The sequence below is a fragment of the Arvicola amphibius genome, chromosome 9 (assembly GCF_903992535.2).
Source record: "Arvicola amphibius chromosome 9, mArvAmp1.2, whole genome shotgun sequence".
NCBI lineage: Eukaryota > Metazoa > Chordata > Mammalia > Rodentia > Cricetidae > Arvicola > Arvicola amphibius.
The window spans coordinates 27,960,230-27,978,030 of NC_052055.2; the positions used below are offsets into that span (position 1 = coordinate 27,960,230).

A 17,801-nucleotide genomic window follows, 5' to 3' on the forward strand; every position below is an offset into this window, starting at 1 on the left:
GCTGTCAAGTGACACCACGGCTAGGGCAAGTCCTATAAAGAAAAGCATTTCATTGGGGCTGGCTTTCAATTTCAGAAGTTTAGTCCATTAACATCATGGTGGGGAGCATGGTGGTATATAGGCAGACATGGTGCTGGAGAAGAAGCTGAAAGTTCTACATCTTGATCCAAAAGCAGCAGGAAGAGAGAGCAACACAACCAAGCATTGGCTTTTGAAGCCTCAAAGCCCACCCCTAGTGACACACTCCAACTAGACCATACCTAATCCTTTTCAAATAGTTCCATTCCCTGATGGCTAAGTATTCAAATATATAAATAATCCTTATTCAAATTACCACATTCCACTCCCTGGCCACCACACGCTTGTAGACATATCATACTATAACAATGCATTCACTCCAACTTCAAAAGTCCCCATAGTCTCTCACATTCTCAAGGTGTCTTCAAAGTCCCTTCTGAGACTCAAGGCAATATAACTATAACTCCCTGTAAAATCAAGATAAAAAAGATCACCTACTTCTAATATACAATGGCACAGGATATATATTACTATTCCAAAAGTGAGGTATATAAGCACATCAAGGAAATACTATATTGCCAAAGAAAGAATGAAATCTACAGGGCAATCTACAAATTCTATGTCTCCATACCAATGTCAAAGTTCTCTTCAGATCTCCAACTATTGCCAACTTTGTTGGCTGCAACACACTTCTCTCTCTTGGGCTGGTTCCATTCCCTGTTACCCCGTTAGCAGCTCTCTTTGCCACACCTCTGGCATCTCTAACATCTTAGGGTCTCCAACACAATCCAGGATTCACCCTCACAGCTTCAGGTAAAAGCCTCTCTGAGTTTCCATGCATGAACACCCCTGACACACACCTGGACTCAGCAAATTTCTTCAGCCCCTGACAGAGAGGTAGATTCCACAACCATTTTCTTGTGTCCTTGACTCTAAAGACAGAACCTCACGACCTAAGCTGCCAAGTTCCACTGCTTGCTAGGGATGGAATTTGGCCCCACTTTCAAATCCATTTTCATCAGCTTTCTGGTTTTGATGGTCTCCTTCACTGCTTACGTTCTTCCTTAATTCTTTTCCACTTTTTGGAAGCTTAACTGGAGAGGGTCCTGCCCTGACCCGAGGTTACCACTCCCTTTATCCCATTTAGCATCTTTAAACCTTTTATTTCCTTGAGTACTGGACTTGGCTCCAATATTCCATTTCCTGGTCCTCCTTTTCTCCTCAAACTATACATTTTGTAATTTTCCTTTTGCAGCTGTTTTTTATTATATATCTACATAATTTTTTACTATATATCTACATAAGAGTGATCACTAATGACTACACAATACAGTCAATATGAGTCTGACTTGAAGTCACCTCTGCCAATGCCATTCATCTAAAACTCTTCAATTTAGCCCTAGGCAGACTTTTGTGGACAAGGGAAGAAAGTACTACATTCTTCACAAAAATATCACAAGAAAAAAAGTCTCTGGGCTACTTGTTAATACTCTGAAACCTCTTGAGCTGAGCCATCACAATTTACATTGCTCTCAGCACCACTGTCTTCCATGTTCCTACTAGGATGGCCCATTATGCCTCACTTAAAGCATTCATGTCTAAGAGATAAACAAGAAAGCTTTTACATCTTACACAGGCAGCACCCTTGATAAGAGCAGCAAAACCAACAAACAAATGGTTCAAGAATACTAATGCTAGAGTTGTACTTCTCTTTAAGTGTATGAACTCTAAATTCTAGATTTTATTCTCCTGCCCCGTGTGTGTGTGTGTGTGTGTGTGTGTGTGTGTGTGTGTGTCTGTCTGTCTGTCTGTCTGTCTGTGACCTCTCTATATCTGTGTATGTCATGTATATCTGGGTTCACATGGAGGATAGAAGAGAGCATATCAGGCACAGTTGGAACTAGAGTTACAGGCAGTTATAAACCTATCAATGTGGCTGCTGCAAACCAAACAGCTCTTTTAGAAGAGCAGCAAGTGTTTTTAACTTTTGAGCCGTGTCTCCACCCTGATTTTACTAAATCTTCAAGGTCAAACTATAGAGATATTTTCACTTCTAAAGTATGCAAGTTACAGCTAGAAAATAACTAAAATGTTTTATTAAATACATTTTCAACTTTCACATATGGTCACATAGTTCCACACATCACCACCATAATAGCAGCCAGGCATACCTTTCAACTAACCTATGACTCATGTGATAATATCAGCATGGCGCCAGCAGCAGAAGAAAATGCTTGGATTCTTTGCTATCTAAGGAAAGTGAGGGAGGAAAGTGGATAGAACTGTTCTCAGTATCAAACAACAAGATCAAAGAGTAAAATATTAAGTGTTACAAGGAAACCTTGAAGGGCCAGGCAGCTGACGCAGCAGTTAAGAATGTATACTGCTCTTGCAGAGGAGTAGAGTTTGGTTCCAGCAGACGTGTCAGTCGGCTCACAACCACTTGTAATCCTAGCTCCAGGGCATTTGACACTCTCTTCTGGACTGCATTAGCACCATGCATATATGTGCATGCACATACGCGCATACACACACACACACACACACACACACACACACACACACACACACACACACCATCTGGGATCTCTTGGGCAGGCCTGAAAGGAGATTTCTAGTATTGAGGCTTTTATATGATAGTCATGGCCCATGGCAGAAGCATTACCAGATCAAGTGTGATAAATTCATTAACGTGTGTGTGTGTGTGTGTACACTAGCTGGCTTTGTATATCAACTTGACACAAGCTAGAGTCATTAGAGAGGAAGGAGCCTCAGCTGAGGAAATGCCTTGATGAGACCCAGCTATAAGGCATTTTCTCATTTAGCGACCAACGGTGGAGGGCCCAGACCATGATATGCAGTGCCATCCTGGGCTGTTGGCCCTGGGTTCTATAACAAGGTGGTATGAGTAAGCCAAGGAAAGCAAGCAAGTAATCAGTGCCACTCCATGGCCTCTACATCAGTTCCTGCCTCCGGGATCCTGTCCTGTTTGAGTTCCTGTCCTGACTTCCTTCAGTGATGAACAACAATGCTGAAGGGTAACCCTAATAAATCCTTTTCTCCCCAACTTGCTTTTTGGTCATGGTGTTTTGTCACAGCAATAGAAATCCTCAGACAGTATGTATGTACATATACATATACACATAGACTTATATGTATTGTGTGTTGTAATTTTAGGCTTTGTTGTTACTCTTGGCTGCCTCCCAGAGTGTCTTAATTATTTTTCTATGGCTGTGATAAAACACAGAGACTGAAAGCATTTAGTTTGGCTTATGGTTTCAGAGGGTTAGTGTACATGATGGTGGAATGAAGGATACCTGAGACCTTATATCTTGACCAAAAAAAAATCATGAAGCAGAAAGAGAGAACAATAGAAACTTTGTGAGTCTTTTGAAACCTCAAACCCCACCCTCAGTGATACACCTCCTCCAAGGTCACAGGAATCAATCCTTCTCAAATAGCTTCACCAACTAGAGAACCAACTATTTCAATATATGATCCTAATGAGGGTCATTTTCATTCAAATCACCACACAGAGGTTGAAGGTAACTAAGTCTTTATCACTGAAGATACCTTGTACTTTAGACAAAAGAACTAGAGGACATTCACTGGATCAGATTTGAAAGCCTTCACCCTAAGGACTAGCATGCATAATATTGGAAGGTACTATGCAAGTTTCCAAGAAATGGAAGCAATTAATACTTCTAAGTAGCTAAGAACAAGGACAATCATCATGGCAGAATAACACTTAAGGTACAATAGTGGCACTCACAGCTTGGAGGTAACCAACAGCTCTCTCTAATTAAACTTAAGGCCCACTCAGCATAAGAAAATCATGTCTGATACTGAAAACCTAGTCAACTACCCACTAGTGAGGTCACAGATCTTAGAGGAGAGCTACTACTGCCACTTTATTAAGCCAATATAATTCTTAACTGTATTTTAAATTTTATTATTATACCCACAGATAAAGTTTAGCTCTCATTACTGATCAAAGAAACTTCAGTTTGCAACAGCGACCATTAAAGAAGACCACAACAGGTCAAAATGTAGAGAATAAGTGATTGTGGGGTGTCTAACCCCAAGTGACACATCTACAACACAATTCTTACACCTAAGATTTGGGAAACATTGAAGGAGGGGTTGGACCAGGAAAGCTGCTGTGAGAATATGTCTCCTAGAAATGACACAGAAGTTTCAGCCATGAAACCTCAACAATATGGCCACCTAATCATGACCTGAATAAAAACAATATGACCAGATATGCTAACATTGAAAAGGTAAATCTAATGAGGCCATAGTCGTAGATAAATAAATAAATAAATTTTAAAAAACTACACTTATATTATTACATTCACTCAAGTTTCCTAAGTATTTGAGATGGTTCAAGATTTCCATTCTAATGCAGCTTGTCTTTATTGATTTTTACCATGGTTATCATCTGTCTCACTCACTGGACTTTCAGCCTCCTGACAGTGGAAGTTTCTACTTTCTTCTTGCTGTCATCGGGGCTGTCTAATAAAAGATGGATTTTACCGAATGTCCAAAGCAATTAACAAGTGCATCTCTGCCGATCTGTAAGCTCCTTTCCCAGGCTGTGGGTGCTGTAAGCCTTCCATTCTACATCCGAGGTGCTGAGGACTAAGGGCACAGTGAAGGTAAGACCAGTGAGAGGCCAGAGCAGCACTCACGGGGTCTGCTCAGACGCCCTCTTTCCCTCTGCACCGTCACGCTGTATCACCAGAGATGGGACACGGCATGTGTACCATGTCCAGTTCTAGTCACAGATGACTTAACCACCAGAGAAGAGGTGACCTGAGTGAGCTGATCCAGGAATTAAATCTAGAAATAAAGCAAAAATATTCAGCCACAGCTGCTGACTGAAAAAAAGTGGAAGGAGCTTACAGTTAGTCTGCACTAAAAGCAGGAGGGGAGAGAGATAGTAAATCCAAAGAAAATGAAGGAAGCAGAGAGGGGCAAGGTGGATAGTGCAGATGGCAATCTGGCAGCTTTGTTCAATCCCTCATCAAGCTTCAAGAAACAGTCATTGTGTGCCAGAGCCATGCCTGACCACAGGAGACAAGAGAGAGTGAGACAATGAAGCTGTGCCCTCTGAGGCACATCACATACATGAACTAGCAGGTATGTCAGAATAAATGACTGTTAACATGTGACCAAGATGATGATTGCTACAGAGAGCTAAGCATGAAGCAGGTGGGTGGAAGAGGGCGAAGCCTGGGTTTGCTTTATCATGAAGGCTCCAATGGGGATGTGATGTTAAGCTGAAGTGGATGGATGAGGAGGGAGTGACTGAGGAGAAAAGAAACAGCTTCGGGGAGATAAATAGCCACTGTCTCTGGAGACCCAAAGAACTTTCACAAGAACCCACTGTCTGTTCTGGTTTCTCAAAAAGGCTCTGTCAACAGGCCAAGAGCTCCAGTACAGGCAGCCACTGAACCTGTGAGAATTGCAAACCAACAAGACTCCAGCAAGAGAACAAACGAGAAGACATGACCGCATACCTTCTCAAGGGAGAACAGAGTCAGAGTTAGCCCCCCAATGGATATCCTTACAAAAGCAATCACACAAAACTCTGTAAAAGATGCTGCATAAGCTTTATGAGGCATAGGTCATTTACTCTGTACAATTCTTGCTCAATTTTAGGAATTGTCAAATAAATACAAATTATAACACAGGAGACTTGATATCTATGGGTAATCATTTTTCACAGTGTTAAAAAAATGAAAGAGGTAAGACACTGTACTTCCAAATCTCTGGTAAAAGTATTTAAAGAGGAAAACTGTGGTTAGTGCACAGATACAAACAAAAGAGCTGCTCTGGTGGTGGGAAGTGTCCTGAGATGGGGTCAAATGAAGGAAAGGTGTGCACGCAGAAGGAAGGCCTCTGACACAGAGGGGACAACAGCTGAAGGGAAGAGACAGAAGCAATAGACTGTCCAAAATTATGGGGATAGTTCAGTAAGTCACCACTGTAATACAACTGCTAAACCAGGTACTTATGGGCTGCACAACTACCAAGAGTGACTATAGTCTCAAAGATCATCATAACTGCATAATAATCTCCACAGGATGCAGTGACCTCTGATCAAAGACAGATATTGACTAGAAGTCACTCTCAGGTGACAGAACTGTGGAACCTAGCCTAAGGAGCTGTTCTTTGTGATTTCTCTGTGTGTTCTCTGTGCTCTCATAGAAGAGAATCCTGGGTCTTCAGAACCATCCTAGATCATCCTAGATGATCTCTCTACCACACAAGGTACAAAGGCAGGTCTGACACCGAGAAACAAAAAACAGTGCCAATGACTCCGGAAACTGAAGAGTCAGAAGAGTTCATGTCTCTCTGAACACCAGACTGGCTATTACTGATTTTGCAACTTTGTCTGGTGTAGCAGTTTGAATAAAAAAATGTCATTCAGGCTCATAGGCAGTGGCACTATTGGGAAGTGTGGACTTGCTGGAGTAGGTGTAGCTTTGTTATAGGAAGTGTGTCACTGGGGGTGGGCTTTGAGGTTTCAGATGTTCAAGCAAGACCCAGTGTGGTTCACTGTCTCTTCTTGCAGCCTGTGGATCCAGATGTAGAATTCTCAGTTATCTCTCCAGCACCATGTCTGCCTGCATGCCTGCATACTATGACTATAACAGACTAAACCTCTGAAACTGTCAGCCATCCCCAATTAAATGTTTTCCTTTATAAGAGTGGCTGTGACCATGGTGTCTCTTTACATCAATAAAACCCTAACTAAGACATCTGGCTAGGTGTTTTAGATTCCTTATTCCCAAGAAAGAGACAGGGGCCCAATTTATATTTAATCTGTTATTGTCTTCTGAAGCTAGATTTAACTTTTACAAACAGTCAGGAACCTTCTGAGCCATACCTTTCCTAGAAGACGGATGACAGAAAGCTAAGACAACTCTTGTTTGGAAGACTGTACCACAGAAAGCCCTCAGGTTCTGCAGTACTGGCCCCTTGAAGAATTATGGCAAATAAGCCTTCTTAACTACAAACTGCAGGATTTATAATCTTATTATTTAGAAAAGTCTCCTTCATTGACTTCATGGCCCAGATGTTAAAAGTTAAAACCATGAGAACCTGAAAGAATCTCACAAAGGACTAAGACCCTCCAAAACACACACTGTATAAATCCAATGAAATAAAACTCAAAGATAGGCGAATGTCAAAGATAGTGTAAGAAGTCAGAGACAGCTGTCTTAAGATGGGGAACGGCTAGTAAACTCTGTTCCTTGTCCTTGACTGTGGTCACCTCTTTTGTTTCTTCATCTAATAGGAGCTCCTGGCTCATCCTTTGACTAATGGGTGGATGACTACTGGCGGCTTCTGACTTATTAGACACAGCCTAGGAACTAGACACTGTCTAGATTCAAGTATTGACAGTGAGAGAAATAGAGTCCAGTGATTCTCAGCTCCACCCTTGCTCAGGCCATACCTGGGGTCAATGACTTGACCTACCTATGGTGATGGAACAGGGAGAGTTTTACAGTGGGAGATGATGAACGGGGACCACCCACTGCCCTGCCCTAACTTATATAAAAAGGTCCAGCAGACCTCAAGGAGTCACTGCCTGTGGACTGCCATTGTTGCAAAGATAGCAAGTCCACAAAGTGCTTGTGTGGAGCCAGCAGAGCATCTGCCTCCAGGCTGTTTGAGGAAGCTGTATTGAAATACATGTTGAAGCACAGAAACATATGGTTGTCCACAAGGGAGGGGAACTCTGAGCCCTAAATCCCGCTCTCCTGGATATACAAGGTCACCATGAAGAACACTGTTGTCTCTGTTGTCCCACACCCCGGCATCTGCTTTATCAGTTTCCTGGGGGCTGGTTACAGCTGCTCGGCTACTTTAAATAGAGTTTTATATAAAAATAATGCAATGGCTAAAGAACCTTAATCCACTGCATTTGGATTCTGGCATTTGGACTCAAGCTGAACACAAAGCCACAGCAATGGAGGATTCCTCTGGATTGAAAGCAAATTGTTTGCAGTGCCTGTTAATTAAGCATCACTGCCAAATCAAACTTCACATGTACCTTAGATGTGAAGGGATACTGAAGTGCTTAGAGGAGGAATTTCCATAAACCTAAACTGTTATTAGTGAAAAATACCTACAGGCTTAAAGTAGAAATGTCTCATGACTGTTTATCCAGTCTTACTATAAAAGGTGATTTTTGCATAAGTAAATTTTTAGCAGTTTTTGGAAAAGTTAGATCAAACGTTTTCCAGACAAGTAGTGTTTGCCATTTTCCCACAGTAACACTCTGATATCCTCTGCCCTAAGGTCAGAATGCCCAAGAGACAGTGGATTTGGCTGTTCCTTGGTGATGTACACTCAACAAGTACCCACTCTTGCCAGGTACAGTTAAGGAGTGCTGTCATTTTCAGAGCCCTGGTACATAGAGGAGATGGTACAAGGCCCACATACCTGGTATCACTATCCCAGGGTAGCAGGCCAACAATACTTCAAACCTACCACAAAGGCAGCCGGTTCACAATACCCGAAACCTACATGGGATTTTGTATTGAGAGAAAAAGGTGTCTGCAGATGTGGCCAAGTAATATGTCTCAAGCTGGAGTCTGGCCTGGATTATGTAGAAGGCCAAATGGCAGCTGGAGAAAAGGGCCTGAGGATCCGAGTCAGAGCACAGATGTGAGGAAGCAGGGACAGACTGAAGGACACTGCACAGCTGGCTCTCAACAGAGGGGCTCCTAAACTGAAGGGCACAGTGTCTGTGAACTACAAAAGAAGAAGCAGATCTCTGTCCCCAAGAGTCTGATGGGAAAGTTCAGCTGTGCTGACACCAGGATCACAGACTGTGCGACTCCAGAGACACGTTGCCATGAGCCCACCACTGCTCTAAGCCACAGAATCTTTAGTAATCTGTTACAGCAGCAGAGGAAATAAGCCTTACAAAACACTTCAAAAGGCATCTGCTCCAGGCTGCATAGCGGGAAGCGTTGGTGACATTTTCTGGGAGTGCATTTCTATTCAACCTAAGACAAAAGGTATAGACCACCTTCCCCCCACACACAGAGTCTAATGAATCAGTGATTTAACCACAAGAGCATGGGTGGACGGTTACTTACATGAATCTGGGCAATGATGGACAGTCACACCACAGAAGATTTTCCTGAGACTCACCATTTAAACACCCTCAGGGATTTTCCTGAGACTCACCATTTAAACACTCTCAGGGAGAGGTAGGGCTTAATACACTTTATAAAACTAATATGATCTTACCCCTTTTATCACAGAATGTCAGTGGACCCAGTCCTGTAAGAACTTCCTGCAGCTAATCATCGCTACTGCTTCAAAACACCATTAGCTGTGTCATGCCAGAAGGATAGAGTTCTACATGACCTTTCACCTGCTCTGCCTTCTTACTTCTAGTAGGCCAGCCACGCAAGGGATGCCACCTACAACAAGAAGAGCATCCTGCAGGAGGCATCATAGGCACTTGGCTGCTAGAGCTTTGCAGAGCCATAGCTCATAGTTTGAGCATCTGCAGTAATTTCTGCAATAGCAAACTGGAACAGAAATAGCAACAGCAACAAAAATACGGTGTAAGACGTCTCTGTGCTTTAGAAACTGAACTTCAAGCAACCGCCGACGTAGTCTGCTGATGACTCTCTGTAATTAGTGCATCAGTTTTAATGCAAGGAGGAACAGAGCAGCAGGGGACAAGAGAGAAGAACCAAATAAAGGGACAGGAAAGAGCAGGGAACTAGGACTATACTGAAGTGGCAAATACTCTGCCAGGCATATCTGCATAAAAACCCTACCTCACTTAATTTGAGACCTCAATCTGCACATCGAGCTAACTGTCAGGTAAGCTCACAGGCACAGGTGCAACAGCCTTAATTATTCTTTAGATCTTATGGTTCAGATAAGTCTGACAAAATGAGCTTCATATGGACCCAAACAGAATGCACATACAAAATGATAATCTTGGGTCTTGGCATCAGCCCACCTTTGACCCCCATCATTTAGGCACCAGCCCATAAAGACACACAAGGGCCTTCAGTATCTATCAACTGCCCCATTCCCATCTTTCCTCCGATGAAGAAGAAGGAAAGATGCACTCAGGATACAGTCCTACTGATGGAGACCACTTGCCTGTGGGCTATGCTCTTGTGCACTGCTTCTCAAACATGATAGTTCTGAGAGGTTAGAGCCATGGGTGGGCTTTACCAATGAGTGATTTTATGATTTTATGATTTTTCTTTCTCTTAGAGGATGGAAAAGGAAAAAAAGGAAGGGTGAAAAAAAAAAAATCTGGCATTGCCTGAAATGCTCCAACCAATGAGCAGTTACAAGAGTTCTTATTATGAAGTGAAAAGTTACTTTTTGAACTCAGCTGATTCCCAAATTTAACTCAACTTGTCTAATTATTACACAAGGGCTTGAAGCCTGAAAAAATGCCTTTGAATAAATCTTACCAGGAAAGTCCTTTCTGAGTAGATAAGGCAATATTGAACCAAAGGAAGCAAGGACTCCACGGGATCTGCACAGAATCTCAAAGAACCACAGGTTTCACGATGAAAGGATTCTGACCTGATTATGTAACAGAAAAACAGCATGGGATCCATCCTTCCTCAGATCCATCCTTCCTCACCAGCTGAAGGTACAGAGAATTAAGTGAGAACCTCCAGATTCTACATCATAAATATCTTTGTAAGAGGCTAAAGTGTGTGTGGTCCCAGAATTTTCCCCTAAATTTTTGAATTCCATTGACTGAGATCAGGCCACTAACAGATCAATTCTGACTTTGTACATCTGGCAGGCAAACCTTTATAAAACCTTCACCCAGACCGGCCTATCCTTTCCAAGTCTCATTAATAAGCCCCTGCGGGAAAGAGAAACGCAATAAACAGGGATATATCACTTTAAATAAGCCAATAAATGTGAAAAATTAGATTCACATGCAGGTGAAAGAAAGGGTGGTGACTCACCGTTCTTTTTACTTCATTAAAAGATGCTCAAGAAGATTCATTTAATAGTGCATTCCCCAACCGTGCTTTAAAATATCTAATTCACAAGCACTTGATTTAACAAAATTTTCTGAGATGAAATGGTGAGGAAAGAACTGGCATTTTTTTAAGAGGGGCTACAGCCTACCCTCTCTATGCAAGGCACTTTATACCTTGTTTTTCACTCACTCACACCACAAAAATTTACTGTGCACAGATGCTGTTCCAGGGCTGCAGATACAAAACAAATGCACCATGCCCCAAGTCTCTGCTGACTGAGCTACCTACCCTACCCAGCGCAGTGCTTCTCCACCTTCCTAGTGCTGGGATTCTTTAAGACAGTTCTTCCTGTCGCAGTGACACCCAATCACAAAATTATTTTGTTGCTGCTTTATAACTGTACCTTTTCTACTGTTATGAATCACAGTATAAATATCTGATATGCAGGATATGAGATGTGCAAGCACAGGGGGTCATAGCCCACAAGTTGAAAAACACTGGCCTAGAGGAAAACACAGAAAAACCATAAACAAGTGAACTCCACAGGACAGTAGAGAATGACAACCCTAAAGAGAAACAGTGCAAACATGCAGGAAGGGCACGAAGTTGCTGCCAGAGAGCTTCTCCAGTAGCAGAGATGACAAACTAGACAGGGCACTGAGAAAGAAAGCCAAGGAGAAGCAGACAAGTTTGGACGACTTGGTGAGACTGCAGACACGTGGTACACAGGAAAAGACCCACTCAGAAGTGCTCTTCGGGAAAGACCAAAACCTCTGTTAGCGGGAGGGGGCATCCCAGTGTGGGGAGGGAAGGATATAACAGGCCTGATACTGAGGAGACAAGTGTCAGGTAGGACAAGAAGAGATGAGGGCAGAGAGAAGATGGATGAGCTACAAGGACCACACAGGCCACACAAAAAACTTCAGATTTGCCTCAAAATGTGCACACCTATATTAGAGGCAGGACTCTGGACCCATAAGTACAGATCCGGCCTGTTTCAATAGGGTTACGGGCTGCTGGATAGAAAACAGACCCAGGCCAAATGGCAGAGTGGATGAGTGGCAAAGAGACTGCGTGCGCTGAAAAATGGGAATGGCAAGGACAATTCTTCTCCCTTGGACTCATGCTGACAACTAAAAGAGCTATGTTCTTTCATCAGTCCTGAGATACATATTTTTCACATCTTATCTGTGAAATTGAAATGTGTCTAACAGCAAGAATGATGTACAGCAGCTTTCAGCAGTCGTGGGAGTCCACACTGCAGACGCTGGACACATGGCCCTTAATGCTCATGTCAGCACTTCAGTTCTGAACAGGCGTTTCTGGTATGCGCATGTAGTTTGATAAGCATTCCAAAATGCCTTCGAAATACTCCGCTTGAGGGGTGGGAATGTAGTTCAATGGCAGAATGTTTGTTCATTCCCCAGCAGCACCAAAACCCATTTTTGTAAAAGAAGCATCATACACAGTATTGGGTTTTAGTATGATATTTTCAAACAAAGTTGGGGTTTTTTTATGGTTAACCTGAAGGAAAGTCGTCACGGAAACTATTTTAAATAAAAGTCTGTTTTGTAACGAATGGCTATTGTACACACCATAGTCAAAGACAGAACTGTGGGACATACTTTCACCTCTGAGGGAGGCCAACGGTGTGACATCGTCCATCAGTGCGGCAGATAGAGCTGAGTTACAGGAGGCCACTGGCCCGTGAACGAAAGGGTAGACTGCCACAACCCGAATGGTTCAGCAGAAAGTGGAACTCCCAAGCCCTCAGGAAAACATGTCAGAATGGCCAGGTGATGAGGCAAAGAAACACTTTCACAGAGGACCAGAGAATGCCAGGAACTAAGCTAGCAGACTCGATGTGACAGCATGGGAGAACTTTCTGGAGATGGAGTCGGTCCCCAGTTGCACCTAAGGCCAGGGATGTTATCTCCTTTGTCAGACTCAAGCAGAGAGGTGCATTCAAACAGTAGCACAGCTTAGGAAAATCACCAAATTTGTTCTCTATTTTGTTTTTATATATGCCTGAGAACAGTCCAATGAAACAAACATGTTGTATTTTAAAAAGGGGGGGAGGAGGGGTACTGTGAACTATGGAGTAGTAGATGGCTTCTGGATCACATGGGAGAGAACATGGCCATTTGTTAAAGGATCTTTTCTGAGTGAGAGAACAAGGCTGTCCAAACTGACCTGGTTTCCTCACCAGAGCAGCTGAAAATTTCACTAAGGCTGGGTTCAGCAGGGTGGGCAGTCCAAGGCCCGAGCAACTCCACGCTGTTTCCTGCTTTTAAATATCTGGGTGTTAAGAACAGTGTTGTTGCTGTCGTTGTTTAAGTGTTTTCAATTATATTTGTAAACACAAAAACAGAAGATGAAAAGGTGGCAGAAACTATGTGTGGTACTCCAAACCTAAAATATTTACTATCTCATTACACTGTCTGGCTATCTCTGGCTCAAAGAAAACAGGTTATGGTGAAGAAGAGCAGGAGCTGGTGTTGAACAATGGAATGTGGGGCATCTAAGGGTCAGTCATCTAGACATCCACAAGCAGACATGCAGTGGGCAGTTAAGAAGGACTGGGGCTTGGCTGGCAGAGTAGGACATTCATGCATGGAAAGCTTCCACGTCAAGAGCCTTCCAAAGTCGCAGGAAGAAGACCAGTACACATGAAGCCCAGTGGCCTTACTGATGCCTGAAAAGGACTCCCCGACAGAGTAAAACTAGGACCCAGACCAGCGATATGGAGACAGAGAAATCACCTGCTCTAGTCATTCTGCAAGGAACAGGCAGACAACATTGAAAGCAAGACTCTCAGCTCTACCTACTCTGTGTAGTTTCTCAAGGAAAGAACTTAAGTCTTCCTCATCAGATAATACACTGTAGACCAAAGAAATGGTCACTACAGACTTTGAAGCAGTGTTTACTGCTAGATATGAAGTCCCTATAGGATTAAACACTGACAGCTTCATCAGGGCACTCAGCACACCAATAAGGAGCACAGGTACTGGCCAGGTCAGAACCCACTACACCCTGGTCAAATGCTCATGGGATGAGCCAGGGATGGAAGGGAGGACGTTTTCATGACTAACATTCCATGAACAAAAGGGTGATAATCCAATGAAAGACCCCAGAATTCTCTTACAAAACCAAAATCGAATGGAATAGTACGTGGTAAAATTGTATTAATTAAAACAGTATCTTTTAAAGCAATGACCTAAAACAAAACCCATCAAAGACAAACCAAAATCTCAGAATGAAACACAGCATCTTAGGGCATTCTGGCAAGGCCAAGATAGGTGGAAAGGATTGATTTCTCTATAAATGCACTGAGTCAGTAGACAGCTGTGTGAAAATGAAGATTCCTAACATGCTGCATGCACCAAAACAAATTTTAAGAAACTGAAATTTCATAAATGTTATGAAATCATAAATAAAACTTAAGGCAAAAGAATTTGTTTTGAAATGAGAGGTTTCTTTTATCATAAAAAACTCACAGAGGGTAAACACATAAAAAAATATTGATAAATTTAAATGAGCAACGCTCTTTAACTTCTCTCTATAAAAAAAGATTGTAAGATATAAAAGCAAATAATAACCAAGGGGAATATTTAAGAGCCCCACAAAGCACTGAGGTCCACAGGGCTCTATGAAACCAAAGAGATACAACAAGAGCGTTACAAAAATCAGTAAGGGACATAAAATCTTTTCAAAGTCTCTGCCTTACACATGGTATCAGAGGGAGAAATTCGAAGCTTTTTAAATAAAATAAAAAAGGAAGTAAGAGCAGATAGTTTGAGGAGAGCTAAAGCAGGTAGCCAGTGGAGCTAGGACAGCTAGCCTAAGCTCAGCCCTCAAAAACAGGAGTGCACAGCAAATGTCAAAGGGAGACACAGATGACAGGCACAGCAGCCTGGAGAGAAAGAACCAAGCTTCAGACATTGCACACCACACACAGCTGACCCTGCTTGCTCTTGCTGCCTAGAATCAGAGCACACCTAAGAAACCCAGGGAATATTAAGGCCTCCTCTCTTCATTTTTCAGTGTAACAAAGTTCTCAAAAATGTTAGGAAAAATATAAATGAATTTATATTTCAAAAACTGCAAATTTCTATAATTTTGCTGGGGAAAACTTTTTGCCAGGCTATACCCTTGCAGGGAGGCCATACTGCTGTTTTGGCCAGACTGCCCACACTGGTCCCTTTCAGAGTCAAAGTACCACTGTATCCTTTCTGAGTCTCCACGAATGCCCTCCTAATGCTGTTACCATAACCCAGGGTACAATGTCGCACTGGGGGTGACGGCCTTCATGAATGTGGGCTTTAGAGAGAAACAGACTACCACACAAAGGAACACAGTTCCTGCAAAAAGACTCGAGTAATGCAAGATCAGCAAGGCCATTGTTTGAGAAGGTAGAAATTCTTAAGTAGCTACAGGACACTAATACTGTCACTACCCCTGTGTGATGATGGCCTATATAATTGAGTTTCTCTCTTTGTTTACTCGCAGAGCTGGGGATTGAACCTTGAGTCCCACTCACACTACACAGGTACTCTACCACTGAGCACACACAACCCCATACATTTTTCATTTTGATTAAGACTATTTTTTTAAAAGAAAGTTCTGTTCAACAGTCATGGTCCTGCATTGGTGCAGCATCCTGCAAGACCCTGATTCTAATTCTAATAAATTACAACAAAGCATTCAGCTTTTCCCACTAAGCCCCTCAAGTTCAATCTGACTCTTGCCAGGAACCTGCTAGCACACCCCCAGCAGGACTTACCCCCAGGACATACACAGCATGGAAATAAAAATATCATCTCCTAAGCTCCAAAATTTTGAAACACTATAGAACTTACTTTTATCTGTATAATAAACCCTAACTTTTATATCTAATTGTAATGAAATAACAATGTATCAAGAAATTTTATTAGTCATCTTACATGGAACATTCACAAGTTCCTCCCGCAACTAAAGTTTCTAATTGAATAGAAACTTTGTAAGATATTGTATGATTTGGTTGCCTGTGTTTCTCAATATCTTTCTCTTTGTGAAGCCCAGATGTGCAGGTTTTAAGGATACTGTATGCCTACCACCCATCAGAACTTTGACCCTGAACCCACAGGCTTCTGAGCTCTCCACATCTGGGCACATACCTTCAAAGGCATACCTGCTCTTGTGTTATCACATCTAGATGATGGCCTCTGGAAACATGAACTAATCCTCATGGTTTTGTTGTCCCTGAAACCCACCCAAGGCTCACACACATAGCAACTCATATTATTTATATTTTAGGTTAAGCCCTATTTTGAACTGAAACCCCAGGGTAGCTTTTATGTAAATGCATCAACTCAAATTTCAGGTCAGGAGCCACCACAGTCGTCTTTCCAATCACACTCAAGGTGAGAAGGAAGACTAAAGAGGATAGAACCTTCCAGATCCAAGCATTAACAGTTTACTTCCTCCAGCAGGCTCCCTCTTCCTGTCCTACAGCACATGTTCACATGTCCCAGAGGGTTTATGCTGAGCATGTTATAAGTGAGGCGCTGCTTAGCACAGGCTGGAGAGACAGAAGACAGGACCTGTGATCCTTCATTGTGTGCATCCCATACAGTATAGTGCTTTCCGGATACAAAGGGATGGACAGTCTCTCTTGGTCTTGGCATACCAGCTTCCAGTCACACATTTACAGGTCACTCACCGTCAGACGTGTGGAGGAGCTTATGACTTTTCAATGTCCCTTTGGATTTGAATTTCTTGCCACACATGTCACAGAGGTGGGTCTTCTCAGTGCTGTGGCGGTTCATATGAGCCTTGAGGTTGCTCTTGCTGCGAGTTGCATATTCACAAAGGGAACATTTGAAGGGCTTCACACCTATCAAGAAGAAATGTACAGATGTATATTTACAGGTGTTTGTGGGGATCCAGGTGAATAGTTCACACCATATCAAACATCTATCTGAATAAAAAAGTGCCCTTGGCTACTCCCAACACGTCCCACACTTCCCACGTTTTCCATAATCCTGTCCCTCCCTCCTGCTGAAATGATCTTGCACATCACGGCGAGTTGGTCACTTCCACTCTCCCTACAGTCTGGAGACTCTCTGCTCAACTTACAAGGTGGTCATTAAATCAAACTGAACCAAGTTGAACTAAATAAAATTAGAGGCCCCATCAGTCTTTGCAAAAATCAATGTGATCAGGCATCTGGAGTCAAGTGTCAAAGGATATTCCTATTCACAAAACAAACAGAACCACACTCACACTGAACTATTCCCAAGATACTGCGTCTACTCCATCTGGTTTTCACCCGCCAAGAGCCAGGATCAGAACAGCTGTCATAGTTCATTTCCAATCCATTTCTTGTCCACTATGGAACTTTGAACTGCTATATCCTCTGCGCACCACATGCCAGGTGTGCAGATAAAGTTCCACAGTGTGTGCTCAGTGTCTATGACTGTGGACAGTACCAGGACTTAGCCATCTTTATTCTGTCCCTTCTTGTTGGTCTTCACATTTTTCTCTTGAATTTGTCTATTGTTGTTCTTGTCCCAAGTTTTATTTGTGGACTGAGCTGGGAGAAGGAATACTTACAGTGCAGTGCAATGATTAACTCCTAAGAATCCCAAATACTTGATGTGGGTAAGTAGACTTTTTAGACAAATCTCTGATTCCATCATTATAGAAAAATTCATAGACAAGCAAAAAAAGAAAACACCATAACAATCAAACACAAAACAACACCCTTTAATTTTCTGAACCTTTATCAAAATTCTGAAG

At 42.5% G+C, this 17,801-nt stretch overlaps 1 protein-coding gene across 2 annotated transcripts in view; it reads right to left on the reverse strand.

Moving 5' to 3' along the window:
• The window catches only part of Zfat (zinc finger and AT-hook domain containing), a 168,438-nt gene that overhangs the window by 59,956 nt on the left and 90,681 nt on the right, over nt 1-17,801 (reverse strand). For both annotated transcript variants that reach the window (XM_038343985.1, XM_038343984.1), the window contains exon 10: nt 16,723-16,896. In XM_038343985.1, the coding sequence (XP_038199913.1) occupies nt 16,723-16,896 (174 nt within the window). The remainder of the gene's footprint in view (nt 1-16,722; nt 16,897-17,801) is intronic.